Genomic DNA, 17,508 nt, shown 5'->3' on the forward strand with positions numbered 1-17,508 from the left:
CTTGTCCTCCTCATATGGCTGTCGACTGATTGATTAATTGATAGTTTATTGTTACAGGTGTCGTCTCTCATTGCTAAGTTTAAGCCACGGGACTGCCTTGACCTGCCCCAGACAATTTGTTGGCTCCTGAACCATGATGTACACCCTCAGTTGCACCACGGTGGTGATGCAACAATAAACTATCAATCAATCCATTCAGCAGGAGAAGAGCCGTTGGAGAAACAAAACTGACCAAGACCAATAATACCAAGACCTCTGACATCAAGATCAAGATCACGTGTTTATTTTGCTAACCACTGCATCGCTGAAAAGATAAACCGTGTAACGCCATTGAACAGCAGAGTGTATGAATAAGCACGAGAGATAACTAAGTGGGGGAGAGCTTACGAAGCGACACAAAGCGATACAGGTCAAAACCTCAAACGAATACGTCAACAACACTCACATAGTGCAATGACAGCCTCAGAAATGGAACCCCTGAAAAACATAATACATGAAACTATAGAAAATCTTGAGTTGGCCCAGAGAGAATTTACAGGTATGAGACCAGTGCTGAATTATGACAACTAGAACTCTTATCAAAGGGTATTTATCCCTAGTTATGCTTGTGCCTTTCACCACAAAGTCTGCTCGTAGGCATAATTTATCATTTGCCAGTTTCAAATTCAGAGATATATACTCTGTATGTTATAAGTTCATCTGATTTTTACTTTCTACATCAATCTGACAATAAGACATCTAAGAGGTCTTGATGTATGATGATTCAATTTCTAATCAAAATTATTGGGTTACCTCGTTTATATATATATATATATATATATATATATATATATATATATATATATATATATATATATATATATATATATATATATATATATATATATATATATATATATATATATATATATATATATATATATATATATATATATATATATATATATATATATATATATATATATATATATATATATATATAATAGACATGCCTGAAGCAAAACTTAATCCTATTTTTTCTGATTTATTTAAAATCATCTAAGAAAATTATAACCATTTCTGTTGAAAATGACCAATTGCAATTTTGAAGAAATAATTTTATCTCAATGTCCAATTGAGTTAAAAGTAGTCATTTTGTCCCAGTGATACCCCATTGAATGCCAGCTTTCATTGGGGTAAAAAGTCTTGGTTGAATTTCTGATTCATTTTCAATATACATGTTGCAGATTAATAGATTTACTAAGACAGAAAAGCAACATAATTCCCCTGAATTTTGAGACTATTAACAATTTATCTTTCAGGAAAAACTGGACAACGTGCAGATGCAGAGTTTTACCTTGAAAAATTTTGGACTGATATCAGTAAGTGTTAATTGGCCAAAATTTATGAATGTACTTGTTTGACTTTACTCACTATATATAATAATTTGATTGTCATATTGATTGTAATATCAGATTTTTGCAAAACATCCCCATCTCGTTGGGACTGGGTCTCTGTCCCACATTATTTTGTGATCATTGATTGAGAGGCAACTTTTAGGTTAGGATCACTTTTGTCATTCTGACTAAAGGATTAAACTCAAGCCCAGATTGTTGTATACTCTCTCTCTCTTACTTCCTTTTCTTTCTCTACACTGTTTTCCTTTCCTCCTTCTCTTATCTCCTTCTGCCCTTCCTCTTCCTTTCCCCAACCAGCTCTTATACCTCTTACCTTACCTTCTGTTCCCTTCATTCTATCTCCTGACTTACTTTCCTTCCTCTCTTCCTTTCATGCCTTTCCTCCTTAAACTGCTTCCTTGGTGCAGTGATAAGCATGCCTGGCTATGAATCTACAGGCCTGAGTTTGAATCCCAGCCTGAACAGCATACCCAACTGTTCATCATCCCATTTCAGGCTTGTTGATAAGTGGTTGTTACCAGGGGAAGGTAAACTGTAGTAACCCAGATGTCACCCTGGTCCTGGGGTACGGTAATTGGTTCTTAACTACCACAGACTCAGGGGCCAAAGTGACAGAGATGAGCACTGAGGTTACACCCAGCTGTGTCTTTTTTCCCCATATTTACTTTGCCTCCCTCAAGTCCTCCTGTCCTCCCTCCTTTCCCTACCTCTTTTTCCCTTTTCTCCCTGGTTTTCTGTTCTAGGTAGTAATAGGATCAGACATGGGGTAATTGTAATAGTAAGTACTTGTACAACTAGAATCACCATGATGGTGAATTACAAACACACACACACACACACACACATTATAATTACTTTTTTTCTCTCTCCTTTAGATACAGTGGCAAAGAAGCTGTCTTTTGAATGCACAAAAGTCTGCATTTGTTTTGCAAAGTCCCCAATTCCAACACCTAGTGAGACTTCAAGTAAGTTGTGCTTTTTCTTTTCTTTTTCATTATAAAAGCTTTTCTATGCATTTAAGCATACTTAATTGTTAATTAAAAATCCATTGCTTTCTCCCATAGGTCTTCTGAGTGGTATTGAGCAAGCAGTGATCTGCCTTGTATCAGTTTTCCATAAGCTGCCACTCACCATGGGAACTACTCTTCACAGCCATATTCAGTCTGAAGCTGTTAAAGCAGTTCAGGCAACCAAGAACCTCTTGGTGGTCATTAAAAATGAAGGGAGTAAACCACTGTAAGTATTGTGATTACTGTGAAAAACTTTTGGCTGCCAATACTCTCCAAACAGCTGAGTAACTGATTTGAATTTTGCTTCTGTATACAGCTGCCATGTTTAGGCCATATGGCCTCTTGCAGTCTCCTTATATCCTTGTGTATCCTTGTATGTGTGCAAAACTAATTTATCACGTGATGACAGGTACAAATATTCAACTGGTGTGGCTTGGGAGGGCTGCTGTCACCTTGAAAATATGCAGCTGGACAACAAGTCAGCGGTCTTGATAGGAATGAAAGCACAAAACAACATGGTAGATGATGCCTTCAGAGAAATTTCAGAGGTTGGTGCTGCATGGTAATGAAAGATTTTTCTACTATGGGAAAACAATAAGATAAAAAAACTAATGATTTTAGTTAATTAATAAAGTAAAACCCCTTCTAGTCAGAATTACATATAACTCAACATAGCAAAAAAAATATTAATTAAAAACAGCTCTTTAAATTTGAGCAACTGCTTGACAGAAGTCTGCAAAATTACTCTAAATTTGTACTGTGTCATACATTAGAGATCCAAACTTGGCCTGGTGGCATGCCATTGTGACAAGAAAAGTCAGAAAAAGTAGTCTTTAGTGGGCAACACCCATATATTGAAGACCTAAAAGCCATGGACAGCACAATGTTGTCCATTCAAGGAGTGTGTTGTCATGCTCATGCACATGACTGAAAAGACTTGACCTGCCTCCCTCCCCTCAGTTGGCTCTGGGTGGTGTATATAGTGTGTATGTATAGTCATGCATCATTTTAAGCCCAAATTTCCTTCTTAAAAATATTATGCTTTGTGACCTGGACGCTACATCCTATGGTTACAGGGTTTCCGAGGAGTGATGGAGAAATTGGTGTTATGACTATAGGGAGACATTTTCTTATGGTGTTGCACATCTCTTATAAAAATATTACCATCATGTGACTCCATTTCCCACAAAGGAAGTGTGGTGACAAAAGGCCATGTGACCATTGACAGGTTTTTCAGGCAAAAATTATTGAGATGGGGCCAAGGCCCTTACCACAACCTCCTGTATTGTAGGAGCTCTGTCCCTTCCTCACCTCATACGACACTGGAATATTAAAACATGTTTTCATAATCCCAATACCTGAAAGTTAGTTCAGATTTCAATTTGATACAATATGTTCAATTTAAATCATTTTTCTCTTATATTATACCTTAAAATGAAGTGTATAATCCTATCTACATTTTTCTGATTTTTAGTTCAGAAGGAAAACAAAAACTTCAGTAAGCATAGGTTTTCTTGCCATCTGATGTTATCAGAAGTACTGTTCAGTATGATAAAAATCAAACTTAATAGGCCCTTGAGGGAGATGGGTGTGGCTGGAACTGTCCGACTGACGGAAGTGAGGACCTGGACATGGAGGATGAAAGCCACTGGACCGATGAAGACAAGGCTCTTATTGGTCCCTCTGTTAACCTCATCAAGGCAGCCAAGGCAAGCTCAAAAATAATAATTCTTTTCATGTTTCTTACCTGTAATAATTTCATATAGCCATGTGAGCAACTACACACTATAATTTTTTTGCAAATTTATAAAAGAGATGAATTAGAATGGCTCCCACAATTATATCAATTTATCAGACATTGTGATGTGAACATGAATTCTTTTTTACATGGTATTTATATCTATAGAAGTTAATTTTAAGCACCTTAAATATGAATGTTGAATGAACTTAAGGACCACTATATAATTTTTTGTGTATTTTTCATTCTTGTACTGTTGTATATTGTATAAGCAGTATTATTTATTAATCTTTTTATATCAGATACTGTATAAACGACTGATGACTGCTGTTGAGAAAAATGGTTTGTGCACTTCAATTGACATGATCAAGGAGCTGGACCAAGTGTTTGAAGACTGCGCCAGGATAACAGGCCAGGTGGACGTGCTCGTTCAGGAGCTCTACCCACCATTATCTGTGTCTGATATGGAGGAACAGGTGAGTGACAGGGAGCTAAGTATTTCATACTCTTTTCCATTTTAATATCAGGTAGAGTAGCCCATCATTTTAACACGAGATAGGTACAGGCATACCATGATTGCATTACATTCCTGAAAAACTTTTACTTTGCAAAATTTTGTTGTGCGCCAGATGCTAGAGGCCAGAGTGGAGAAGTGGCTGTCGGTCAGGACGCCACATCAGCCGCCATGCACAAGTTTTGTATCAGTCATCTAAAAAAAGTAGTGATAGGAAGGGTTCAAACGGGAAAAATGGATGAATCGTGGGGTGGCAGCACCAGTAATCCCTTTAGTCATCTATGCTTGGCCACCATGGCCTGGGAGCAAGTAATTCGTTTGATCAAATACCTCAGTAGTTCTTTGTTTAGTCATCTTCCTCCCTAGTGTTTATTAAATGTATTCCTCTTTCTCTTTGCAGTCACATCAGCTGGCCAACATACTTCACACAGTCCTAAAAACCTGTGTCCAGAGCCATGTCGTTGGAGAGCCCGAGCAGCCTCACATGGAGTTCATCCAAAAGGCTATTGATCACAATTTGGATTGTATGAAAGATAAATTAAGTAAAAGATAGGACTGTGATTTCAGAAAATAAATAAAGTAATTGTATGTAAAAAAAATACAGTAAACCCGCAGTTATCCTGGTGCACCCTATCCGGGAGTTTTAAAAAATATTTGATTTTTTCCCAAATTTTTTTTTAAATTGTCGCGCGCCACCAAGTCATTCAAATTGCCCGTGCAATGCCTCTAAGCTCTGCCCAGGCGCATATTTATGAAAAGTTGTTAGGTTTTTGTCCTGCGGAGGCTAGCCCCACCCCCTGCAGTGACGTCACGCGTTGATATCTCCTGATTGGCTGCTTCCTCCCTCCTTCCCCTCCCTGCCCCTCTCCCTCTGCCTTGCTCTCTCTCTTCCTCCTTCCTTCAGCATATATTGTGTCATTTGTGTGTTGTGTTTTTAATGTTACTCGACGAGTAGCTCCTCTTCGTCTTTTTCCTTTTCCTATGACAAATCTCTCTCTCTCTCTCTCTCTCTCTCTTAGATGCAGAGAGAGAGAGAGAGAGAATATGAGTTACGGTTGGCTGTAGCTGTGTCAGCAGCTAGTGACTTTGACAATCTCTCTCTCTCTCTCTCTTTGTTTTATTGCCTTTGTTTTTGTTTCTGGGTGTGTATGTGTGTGTCTGTGAAACGAGACAGAGAGGAAGAGACCTGCCTGCTGTTATGGTCCTCAATACCATATATATATATATATATATATATATATATATATATATATATATATATATATATATATATATATATATATATATATATATATATATATATATATATATATATATATATATATATGTGTGTGTGTGTGTGTGTGTGTATAGAAATATGTTTATTTTTCATTTTTATTAAATGCGGTAGGCGAAAGTTGGGATTTCGGGTCCGTAGACTGAACCTTCACCGTATCCGGGTTTTTCCCATATCCGGTTATTAGCTCGGATACCAGAGGGTTTACTGTATTACAATTTTTTTTATTAACCTTTGTGCAGATTGAAGTCTCATCAGAACTGTATTTTCAGATGTCTTCCCTTCATTTCTTTTTTCTCATCCTCCACCGTAAAAATAATGTAATTATAATTATTACTGGTCTTTTGTGGCACTTAAAAATGAAGAAGTTGTAGCTTTTAATGACTCATGTCAACAAAGCCTCTGAATGAACTCAAACACTTTCTGGTGTCTTTCCCAATAAAGAATAAAAGAACAGGAGTTATTACTTGGGTGATATCTGTTATTCTCAATTAATTTATTGTACACTTTGCTAGACTAACTGGAAATATTTTCAAAAAGTGAGTCTGACATCTAGTAATAAGACTACTTTCCTTTAGCTAATCAGTTTGTATCTAATACTTGTTTTTTGGGGGGGAGAGTATTGAAGGGACTGTTATCAATCTTATATTTACCAAACAATGGGCAGTGTCAAAGATTTCACAAGTGAAGCGTACAGTTTATTCTTATAATTCATAATTAATGAATTTGGTATTAAAAGTGTTTTCATCTGTGCCCTTTGTTTGTTCACTGTTAGTACTGTCATCTAACTTTAGTTTAGAATTGCAATGATTAAATTCCTGGTCAAATATGTTATCAGTAAAAAAGTAATAATATAAAATTCTAAGGCAATAGCTATCAATCTATATCTCTGATACCCTGTTTTCTCCAGGGGGTGACATCCCCTCTCAGCACACTCAATCCTTCATCTACCAATAGATAGTAGTAAGGCTCTTCCTGGCAGACTTGGCAAATTGTCTGCTGGAGCTTGTAGGAGGGCAATTGGGCAGCATGATGACAAAATGAATATTGCACAAGAGGCAGGACGGCAGGGCATGAGTGACACGTGTGTTTTTTCTCCATTTGTTCTCCCCTGGTGGAGGAAAGGGAATAAGTGAGGTGGTAGGAGAAAGGGGGAGGTTGACAGAAATCAGCTTATTCCTAAATCCTTAATTATAATTTCATCTACAATATAACATATAACTGGCCAATAAAAGACAATTAACACCATTGTCTGTCAATGTGTTGCTTAAGTACAGGCTAGAACACATTTGTGGCAGATCAAACAGCCCTGGTTTTCAAATATGGCACATAGTGAGACTAGTTTTCATCAGCAGCAGCAGGGTTCTTTCCATCAACACAAGTCCATAACAAGCATGTAATGCTCATTACTATTGCACCACAGGTTTTGTTTGTTGATATTGCTGTAAATAGCATCAGCCTTTAGTCCTGGTGCTGTTTTTACATGCCACAACTAAGTTGTTATTCGTTATCTCAATGGAAGACTGCCCCGTACATGCACCCTGGGGCATACTATGGATGTGCCCAGAATCAATTGCCCTTTTCCCCAGAGGATCAATGCCCTAACTTTCACAAATTCAGGTTTCACACACTTCTTCCAGTGTCACAAGGTAAGTGCAAAACTCTGTGCACCACCATAGTTTCCTTGGAGATCCTATTTTCCTAAACTGTTAATTTGGTCTTCACTTATCTTTTCAGTTATAGCTCCCCACACATTTACACAACATATCTTCAGCATTACATGGTAAATAGCCAACCAGTACAGCTACTTTTGCATTCTTAGAACATTTTTACACAAAAGTACCTGACCTTTGTACAGCCAGTCATTCACCTTTTTCCTATTTCAAATTTGTCAGAAGCTTCACTTCATTTTCTCTCCCTAACAAACACTTGCTTCAGATTTCTTCAACAACTGCCTTTCATGTTCAACTAACAAAGACTAAGGAAACGACTTGCTTTACAATTTATGAAAAATAACTTGTAATTCACTGACCCGCACTAAAAATAGATTAATCTAATGAGTAATGTTATTTAGTCAGTGTTGAATGAAGAGATCACACACTGTGACTTCATGACTTTCTAAGAGTGCATCTTAGGGTCTATAAGGACTAAGGTAGCTTATTGTAAGGGTGAACACAAGCCAGACAACTCTTTGAGCAATAGAAGACGATGCAAATACAGATGAATAAAACTTCCATGGAATGCTGCTTCACTTTCTGGACTGAGCTCCAAAGAACAAACTTTGTTTACACCTTGTGATAACTCAATGAATGTTGGAATGACTTCCATGAATGTTGACATATTGTGAACATCAGTGACCATATTTCATACAGAAGGAGAGGTGGGGCTCCAAACTGTCTTTTTAAAGGAGGCAAGGAAGGGAGCAAAATGCACTTAAGTAACATGAGTACAAACCAGCCTGTGCAATGGACACCAACTCTGCCTCCGTCGCTACCATTTACAATGAATGAAGCCTCTGGTCACTAAGCCACTGAGCCTCAATCAGGATGACGAAAAGCTGTAGGCTGCATTTTTTATAAACTTATGAACTGGGATAAAGTTTGGACTAGTACATAAACAAATAAAAGAGCCAACCATGGACGGCCTTGATCACAACTCTATTGGAAATACTGGAAATACTTTCAATCCCTTCAAGTAGCAGTAAAAATGTTCAAGAAATTAATATGTACTGCTTAAGTCAAATATTGTCCCTTCCACTCACTTATATAAATGTTGGAGTCCTAATATGCTATTCTCCACCTGGCTGGCTGCTCACACTTGGTATTTTCTCCACATAGCCTGTTGAAAGTTGTGTCTTCAGGGAACCCAAGAATTTCCCGCTCCTCTTGTATTCGAAACGAAAATGTGGATTCGTAAGAGCCAACAAAGAATCTGTAAAATAAGCAACATATAATAAAGTTAGGGATGGTGGTGGCTGAGTGGTTAGCGTGCGGGCCCCGCATTCACCATGTGATGAACAACGCGGGTTCGAATCCGCCGCTACCACCTGGGATTTTTCAGTCACCGCCAAGTGGCTTAAGACTACCCACATGCTGTCCTGAAGACCACCCATCAACCCAGAAAATTGTTTGGTATTTTGGAATATCAAAAGAGGAAAATGCGAATAGCGAAGTCAAATAGTAGGGGTTGCCTTTACTTTGATCTGATATAGTATGGAGGCATAAGCATAATACTTGCTTATTATTTCTGCTCTTGTATTCAAAGCTGTAACACATTTTTGCACTTAACATGTTCCCATGGTATTTTTAGTTATTTCATTTATTCTCTATGCAAGAAATAGACAAAGAATGTGCAGGAAAAGGAATCCACCCAAATCACATATTTCTCTATAGACGGAAACATTTTAGAACAATCCCCTTGACCTGTCAAGAACAACAGAACCAATGAAGTCATCAATCACAGGCTCATCTAGATTAGAAGCAATAAGCGCATAATGTATCATGAATGGATATTATTTATTACCACTGGCACTAACCTGGCATGGGAGCAAATGATCTGGTCCACAATGGCCACACCTCCATCTCCCCACTGCTGCAGGAATAGAGGCTCTGGTGTGTAGTGGTGGAGATGGGCAGAAGGAAGGAGACGCTGCAGCTCTGCGAACTCTGTTATTGCCATGAGAATAATAACAAAATAATATCTGGATAATAATGCGCAGGGCACCTTGCAGGTGCATAACACGCAACTACTCCATATCTCTTACCTCTTCTCTTTCTTCATATCCCTTACATCATGTCCTATACCTCTCCCCTTCTCTTTTTCCTTCACATCTCCTACCTCCCATTCCATACATGTCATTTTCTCTTCTTTCCCCATACTCATTCCTTTTTCCTCATTTGTTTCCTTTTCCTCCTCTAATTGTTCATCCATCCATCAGTCCACCTCTTAATCCACATCCCCTTACCCAGCCTTTCATCCCACTTTTTACACTGACTTGTCCCCTCCCTGTACAAATGGCTGAAGGAAAATATAAAGTATTCAAGACATGTGAACAAAGAAAATTATGAAACTAATTCTTCTATTTAAACATGCAATTCACCTTCATGTGGGGCATCAGTTGCAATAAAAGCTGAGGTTAGATTTTCTTTCTTGAGAAGGTGCTTGATCTGTTCTGCTGCCATTTTCAAGCTGGGTACTTCCTTCCCTCTTGCAAAAACAAAATCCTTTCTTCTCAGATGAACAGCTACATAGGGACCACCTTTGGCTTTTCCTCGTCTTGGCTGAAATTCAGGAAAGGAGAGACAAATATTGTAAAGTATGTATGGTGAGGTGAAGAGTTGAATTTTTATCCCACAGATTTAGGATACATGTTTCTGTGGTCTGAGTCATTTAAGGTACCCAACAGCTATGTGAATTTAAGGAATGCCTTCTGCATCAGATGGATCACTACAGAGCTTTTCCTTCTACCAGATCATTTTTTTAGTATTGACTGAAGTTGCAAATTTTACATTTTCTATGTAGTGCAATCTGAACCCCTCAAGGAGGCATGGGCCATTCATTTCCTGCTCTGACTGGAAAGATAGACAACACAGGAATGCCCTCAGCCTTGCCACCACTATAATAGGGGACCTTGAATCTACTTAATCATACATTATCTACGTGTCTCAAAATGCACAAGAAAGATCTGGTTCAGAAAGGAGGAACTAACTTTCCAGAGTTGGGGATTGAACCCACAGCCAACCAGACAGGAAGCCAATTTGCTACCCCATTGGCAAAAGAGGTACCCCACAACTAAATGGATTTCAAAGGTCTTTCTGCATCGGGCAGGTCACTATAAAGGCAGGTGGAGAAGAGATGGCAGAAAGAAGACAATGTCTTGGAAGAAAATAAGAAAAAGTACAAATTGACGTCTTAAGGGAATGAGAGAGGGAGTGAGACATTCAAGAAAACAATGGTAAAAGTGACAACAACAGAGATATAGTGCAAGGTGTGAAGAAGGAGAAACTGGGTTAGTGAAGTAAAAAATGTTGGAAGAATAGAAGAAATGATGGTCCTAGCAAACTAGAATAAAACTGCAAATAACGGATAAGGTGTGAAAATTATAGGTGTTTGGTTAAGCTACTTTAAGTAGACAGGGTTGTTTTACATATATGTAATGTTCATTATATCAAAGTTAATTCACTTCACATTAAGCTAATGTTCTCATGTAAATAACTTGCCTTTGAGTCCCTCCAGTCAGGAGCCAACTCAGTGCCATCCTGGGGATCATCAGAACCTAGATACTTGAGCCTGAACACTGCAGCTTCCTCCCGCAGATGGCTAGCAAAGCGCATACTCCTCCGTGCCTGCCAGTACCACTTTCCACCGTACTCATCATGTAGGACAGTTTCTGCTCTTCCTATGTACACAACCCTGAGGATATATAATTGACTAACTGAATTTCATATAAACATAATAGTTTGGTATACCTGAAACTCATTGGGCAACCCAAATTTGGGTATATGAAATTTGAAGTTATGTTTTAAAACCCCTCGACACCCTCAGGATGTGTAACAGCCTCCTTTGTATCTAACTACAGTGCTGCTGATATCAGTTGGTAATACACTGGTCTATTTTCACTGATTACAGCATCCATATAAGCTTCTATGACTTTTATTTGATGATACTGAAAGAGTAGGCTCCTTTCACGGCCAGTACTGTATTTACATTGTTTTATATTGTTTATTTTGCTCAGCATAAGTTAAGGGAAGATCAGACAATTAAATTACTTACTTCCCTTTGATTTGGTATATATGTGCTATTTTCTTTCTTGAGGCTCAATCTTTCAGAGATGAAGCAATAGAATAGATATCCCCACTCTTCTTTTCAGACAACATGAAGATTAACTACTCACAGCTTGTTCTTTATTGAACACTGAAATTCAATGAGTGGGGCAAGATATGCAAGACTTCTGGGCATTTGATTAGTCTTCAGTTCTTAATGTGTTTTCTAACATTTTTATTACTTTTTTTAAGGACAAATATGATGTTTCTTCCTTTTCTTTTTGAGGGAAGAACTGGATAAATGTACAGTCTTTTTGTTTCATTATCACACCTTTGCTATGCCAAGAAGAGAAAAAAAGATCCCATGAAAAATTAAAATATGCCCAGGAAAATGTCACAGCCTCAGAGAAATAAAGTCTGTTGATATATTCAATTAAAAACAAAGTGTTGTCTCTCTTAGCCTGTCCCAAATAGTTTCACAGTATTTATTTTCCACATTTATTGGTGTTGAAAAATAACTGCAAAGCAAAAATTTATGAAAGTTTGAAGATAATTAATAGAGAAAAAAAATTACAAGCTGCAAGAGTTCTTCATTTTTTTCTCTTTCCTAATCTTATATTCTTTTTGTGCATTTTCTTGGGACTATCAATTTGCTCTGGTGGTCCATCACAGCCACCACTGTCTCCTACAGTAGCTGAGGCTGATGTAATGTAATCAGGAGGATTCAGCTTGGAGTGAAAGTCAAACAAAAACCAATGCCTGGTAAAAAACAACTGAATATGATGATATCAATGTCTATCTTCTTCATGACCTTTTGTACTGACCCCACATGTGTGGGATTCAAGTAATTGCCTAACTGGCAATTTTAGTGATTACTAAGCAACAAGGCAGGTGGTGCATGGGGTACGTTAGTGCATCTACGGATAGCAAAAGTGACAGTTGCATTAACCACACTGTCTCAAGTGCTTGTGTCAAAACTTATCATGATATTTCAAGACTGTGTAATCAGTCACCATTGAACGGGACTGGGTGTAGCAGTCCCTCAATCTTTCATAGCAATGAGTCTACCTTCACATAATGCAGAATTATATCTATAAGAAAAGTAAGAATTTACCTACTGCCAGCATCCTTGGTGAGCAGCTGAATAAGGGTTGATGCATGGCCTTGCACAGACACACAGGCAAACCTCTGAGCCACCAGCTGGGAGCCCCACACATGTCCTCGCCAGACTCCCTCACTGTCCCAGGAAAAACAAACACAATGTCAAATGGGCAAACCAGCTTTTCCTGTTCCTTTCCTTAGTGCCTGGCATAAAGGTATATGAACAATAAGGTACAGACATGTAGTGAGGAGCAGAAGCCTCACATACAGAGATCAGCTGCCTATATAGTATTTATATGAATATTGAAAAATAAGAGTTATAGATATATTTAAAGGCAAGAGATTTCTCTTCTTGATAATACAAATATAGTCACTAGAAAAAAAAAAAAAAATATATATATATATATATATATATATATATATATATATATATATATATATATATATATATATATATATATATATATATATATATATATATATATATATATATATATATATATATATATATATAAATAAGAGGAATTAGAAAAAAATGAATGATGGAGAAACAAGTGCATAATATTGCAATATGATAAAATGATTTGTCCACAGTAAGTCATAATTATTATTCTTATAAGGAAAACAATAACATATCAGCTACCGAGCTTACTGGGGCTGGAAGGCTGGTCTATCAATGCATGGTCTCTCATCGTATTTCTCTTCCCATTTGCCATCTTTCCATCCTTCAGCATAATGTTGTAGGATGTAAGCAGAATCCACTCTTGATCCTTGGGCTTCTCACATCAGGCATGAAATGATGTAATTTTCTTGCATCAGAGGGAAAAGTTCTGACAAACAGCATTGATTTCAAGATAACATTTATGTATGGATATTAAAAATCATAATTTAGATAAAGTCAAAATTAACAAGAACATTATTTACATATTAACCACCCAACAGGGCAGTTGGTTAGATAAGGAAAGGCTCATCTGTTTGATGCACTCTAATTCTTCCTTTAAAAAAAAAAAAAAAAAAAAAAAAAACACCTTGACATACAGTCTTGGGTTCAGGTGTGATATATTGGCAAGTACTGCAGGCCAGAGCTGTGAAGAAGTCTATTCTAAAGTCTACATTGGTTTATGTCAGACTAGCTGGGTGACCTACAGTTGCCATCCTTATAATGATAGGCCCAAGCTTAATGGGTTCATGGCCTCCCTGACCAGACTCACAAAACATTGCAATAACTGTTTACTCTTGCAACAGTATATGTTTATTCCCTATTTCATTCTACTCCTACTTTTCTCATCTTCCTCTATATTCTAAATTCACTGTTTAATGGTAAAAGCTTACCTTTTAAAAAATCTTCAAATTCCATAACTTGTATCCACTTTTGAAGACTTGGTATATCAAAGAAACTCTTCCATGGGAAATATGTTTCTGGGTGGGTGTTGGACCAGTGGTAGAAGCGGCCCCAAGGAGGAAGAACCTACAAGCAATAATAGAGAATTTAATGACATGAAACATTCTGATATAAGATTACAGAAGAGTAATTAAAGTAAGCCTTACTAGTCTACTAAAAATAAATGTGACCACCATTCACCCACACATGACTTTACAACCACACCCAACCTTTTCACTTCTTATTCTAGTATGCATGTCAACAATAACAAAAATCTCCTTCCCATCTAGCAGCCTTGTTGGATTTTCATTCAGGTCTTCAAAGTAATTATTCACTTAACATTTTTTTATCTGTCACCACAGGCACTTTGGATTTATTATTTACATGATATTTGAACCCTGGACAGGAATTTACAGCATATGACTAATACATACAACAACATGCTTTGTATATTTGAAAATTCACAATACATTTGCATTTAGAGCAGGCAACTTACCAACACCCAGTTATGCTTTTCACTCAGCCTGCGGACCAAGTTGGAGATTCGGACATACACATCTCGGCGCAAATTGAAGCCTTCACCCATGTTGACATTATACAGGAGATATCTGTTAAAGCAAACAAAGTAGATAAATCATCTAAGTGTCTGCTCTATACACAGTTACAATAGATAAATAAAACACTCAACAACCTTATGTAGAACACCATGATTATGCAAAACATCAATGGATTCTTGATCACTACTATAATATCTTCCAATACAGGCAAAGTAACCAATAGCACCCATTACACATTGATGTTATCCTGAGACTCAATTTTTTCTGCTTCTCCCTTCCACTGCAACATGCAGCACTGTGATAGGTTGAATTAGTGGGAATTTTTTTGATTGGCAAAGGCATTGTTTTCAAGCGTGTGCAGAAACAAAGCCCCTTCTCTCCCCCCATTGATATATCCAACTAGATCTGCAAGGCAGTTGTTACTTGATTTTAATATTTGAATAAAATTAATCTTACGAACGAGTGATTTACTATGGCAAAGCAATGCGACAGTGTATTGTATTTGCAAAAGGTACTTCTTATAGCACCAAAGTATCTTTCACTGACAGACAGTTGCAGTTCTGTAATAATATCAAATAAGGATAATAGCCTATAGCCACTTAACCACTCCGCTGCAATTGGCATGGATTTCACCTTCACTGGTAGCCTGGAACATGGTATACTCCCAGGTCTTTCTCTGCCTCCGTGGTGGATAGTGGAGTGTTTCCCATGTGGTATTGATATGGTGGATGTCTCCTCTCAAGGTGCATGACTTTACATTTTTCTTCATAGAATTGTAGCAGCCACTTTTTGCTCCACTCCTGTAGTTTGGTGATGTCTTCTTGTAGGAAATCTGCATCCAAGGGGTTAAGATACTAATCTATCAGCATTAAGGATAGTAACCTATCATCGCTTTCTAGAGTAACCTATTACCGATATAAATAGTGGCCTGTAGCCACTAAGGATAGTAACCTATTACCGGCGTTGGATTGGTTACCACATTATATGGAGCAGAAATACTCAACTACACGAAAAAAGAACTTGACAAACTCCAGTGCATAGAAAACAAAGTTTACAGATGCACTTTATAGGTCCCAACATATACAGCAAGCTGTGTCTTGAGATCAGAAGTAGGAGCAACATCAACAGTAGCCTGAGATGCAAAAATAAGTTTAAACTGGAGAAATGGCTACCAAGGAAAGAGTGAGCGATGTCCATATGATGACTGTGACGAGGAAACATTAGAACATTTTCTTTTAGAATGTACAGGTTATGACGATATAAGAAACATTTAATTTACAATTAACTTCTCACAATACAGAAAAAATAATAGCAGAATCACTACTTTTTGGTGAACAAAGAATCAAAGATATACAAGAAAGAAAAGAATATATTAAAACTTTCTGGAAAACAAGACAGAAAAACACAGGAACTGCAGCACAACTAAAGAAACAGCCTAGTAGGAGCCGATGCCAAGGCTTATCCCACGCCTACTACTGAACTGAACCACCATGAAAAGTGATCTACCCCACTAGGGATAGTAACCTATTACCGCTATGAATAGTAACCTATCGCAGTTAAGGATGGTAACCTATCACTGCTACGGATGGTAACCTCTCGCCGCTAATCAAAGTAATTATTGCTGCTAAGGTTACCAGCCTACCGCCGCTATCCACCAAGGAGGGTCAGGTTAAACTTATGCTTTGCCTTACGGGACTGCCTTTCACTGTCAAGCCGACCCGCCCTGCCGCCGTGAGTTGTGTTATATCACCTTACCTGGCTTCTTCTTCTTGCCCTCTAGCGCAGGACTCGTCTTTCTGGCCACTCACGAGTATTAATAAAGTCATACAGAGGCACGTGCTGAAGTAAGTCATGGTGGGGAGCCCTTCAAACAGCGGCAGGAGGGAGGCGGGGGCGGGGCCGCGGCGGTGTTGTGATCTGGGTCTGGGCGGCGGCCGGCCCTGCCACCTGTCACACGGCCCACTGACAGCTGTGGACAGGAAAGGAGAATCTGAAGTATTTTCTAATATGGTGCCGAGAGTACAATAATAGAAGGAGAAAGACCATACATAGAAAATTAAGAGAAATAGAACTACCATTTTCAACATTTACTCTTAAAGAAACCAAACACGTTCTCCATGAACTTTGAAAAAGAGAGAAGTAAAACGGAAAGAAGTTCAAGAAAGACATTAATGTGTAAGAAAACCAAATAAGATAAATGAAATAGACCACGAGATGGGAGAACACATGAGGTGCCGCTGCATAGGCTAATCCTCCCGCGTTTCCCGTATTTCGGAATGCTTTTGTAAAGTCACTCTTTGCCTTAAAGGACACGAAAATGCAATGTCTGTCATTTGCTTCTCTAAATTGTTCAAATAATTTCGTATTAATGAAGCATTGCTTCGATCATTTCAAATGAAACAAAGCCAATTTGCTGCGTTATCTATCAGCATATCTGGATCATTTTCACTCTCTAAATCTATATCAATTTGTATTTCTATTTCAATTACTCTTGTTTTATATGAACTCCATGAAGAACGTGGCCATCCATCTTCCTGTTCCCAGCACAGGGGTTATGGGATGCATTAACGGGATTCACGTTAATTTATATGAGGAAATTCGTTTTGTTTTTTAGTTCTTTTGGTGTGCGAGCAAAAATCATGAATTATTTACTCGTGAACCGAGGTAGGACTGTACTCTAGAATCCTTAGGGATACCCTTAGCTGAATGATAGAGTGGGGGACTCCCATCTGGCTGGTTGCAGGACAATCCCCAGCATTGGAAATCTATATT

General features: G+C 37.9%; 2 protein-coding genes across 2 annotated transcripts; one reads left to right on the plus strand and one right to left on the minus strand.

Annotated features, from left to right (window-relative positions):
• The first annotated feature begins 240 nt into the window (after window positions 1–240).
• Window positions 241–5,269, plus strand: LOC127005986 (cyclin-D1-binding protein 1 homolog). Its single transcript, XM_050875471.1, has 8 exons — window positions 241–538; window positions 1,302–1,361; window positions 2,273–2,362; window positions 2,462–2,633; window positions 2,817–2,955; window positions 3,979–4,116; window positions 4,448–4,621; window positions 5,060–5,269. The coding sequence occupies exons 1-8, from the start codon at window positions 454–456 to the stop codon at window positions 5,210–5,212; spliced, it is 1,011 nt and encodes a 336-aa protein (XP_050731428.1). The 5' UTR covers window positions 241–453; the 3' UTR covers window positions 5,213–5,269.
• Window positions 5,270–6,620: 1,351 nt separating this feature from the next.
• LOC127005985 (GDP-fucose protein O-fucosyltransferase 2-like) lies at window positions 6,621–16,634 on the minus strand. The gene is made up of 10 exons (XM_050875469.1): window positions 16,492–16,634; window positions 15,370–15,568; window positions 14,676–14,787; window positions 14,131–14,266; window positions 13,451–13,574; window positions 12,812–12,934; window positions 11,155–11,347; window positions 10,035–10,215; window positions 9,471–9,600; window positions 6,621–8,866 (listed from the first exon to the last, which is right to left on the minus strand). Exons 3-10 carry the CDS (start codon window positions 14,763–14,765, stop codon window positions 8,716–8,718), a joined length of 1,128 nt encoding a protein of 375 aa, XP_050731426.1. The 5' UTR covers window positions 14,766–14,787; window positions 15,370–15,568; window positions 16,492–16,634; the 3' UTR covers window positions 6,621–8,715.
• Window positions 16,635–17,508: the final 874 nt, after the last annotated feature.

This window comes from Eriocheir sinensis, chromosome 31 (assembly GCF_024679095.1).
Source record: "Eriocheir sinensis breed Jianghai 21 chromosome 31, ASM2467909v1, whole genome shotgun sequence".
NCBI lineage: Eukaryota > Metazoa > Arthropoda > Malacostraca > Decapoda > Varunidae > Eriocheir > Eriocheir sinensis.

Excerpts from the sequence above, each read along its gene's own strand:
- LOC127005986 (XM_050875471.1), top strand. The coding sequence starts at position 454 with ATGACAGCCTCAGAAATGGAACCCCTGAAAAACATAATACATGAAACT. Across the intron at positions 539-1,301 it reads GGCCCAGAGAGAATTTACAG|GAAAAACTGGACAACGTGCA; the intron begins GTATGAGACCAG and ends TTTATCTTTCAG. Across the intron at positions 2,363-2,461 it reads AACACCTAGTGAGACTTCAA|GTCTTCTGAGTGGTATTGAG; the intron begins GTAAGTTGTGCT and ends TTTCTCCCATAG.
- LOC127005985 (XM_050875469.1), bottom strand. The coding sequence starts at position 14,765 with ATGGGTGAAGGCTTCAATTTGCGCCGAGATGTGTATGTCCGAATCTCC. Across the intron at positions 10,216-11,154 it reads CTGACTGGAGGGACTCAAAG|CCAAGACGAGGAAAAGCCAA; the intron begins GCAAGTTATTTA and ends CCTGAATTTCAG. Across the intron at positions 9,601-10,034 it reads AACTGATGCCCCACATGAAG|AGTTCGCAGAGCTGCAGCGT; the intron begins GTGAATTGCATG and ends TGGCAATAACAG.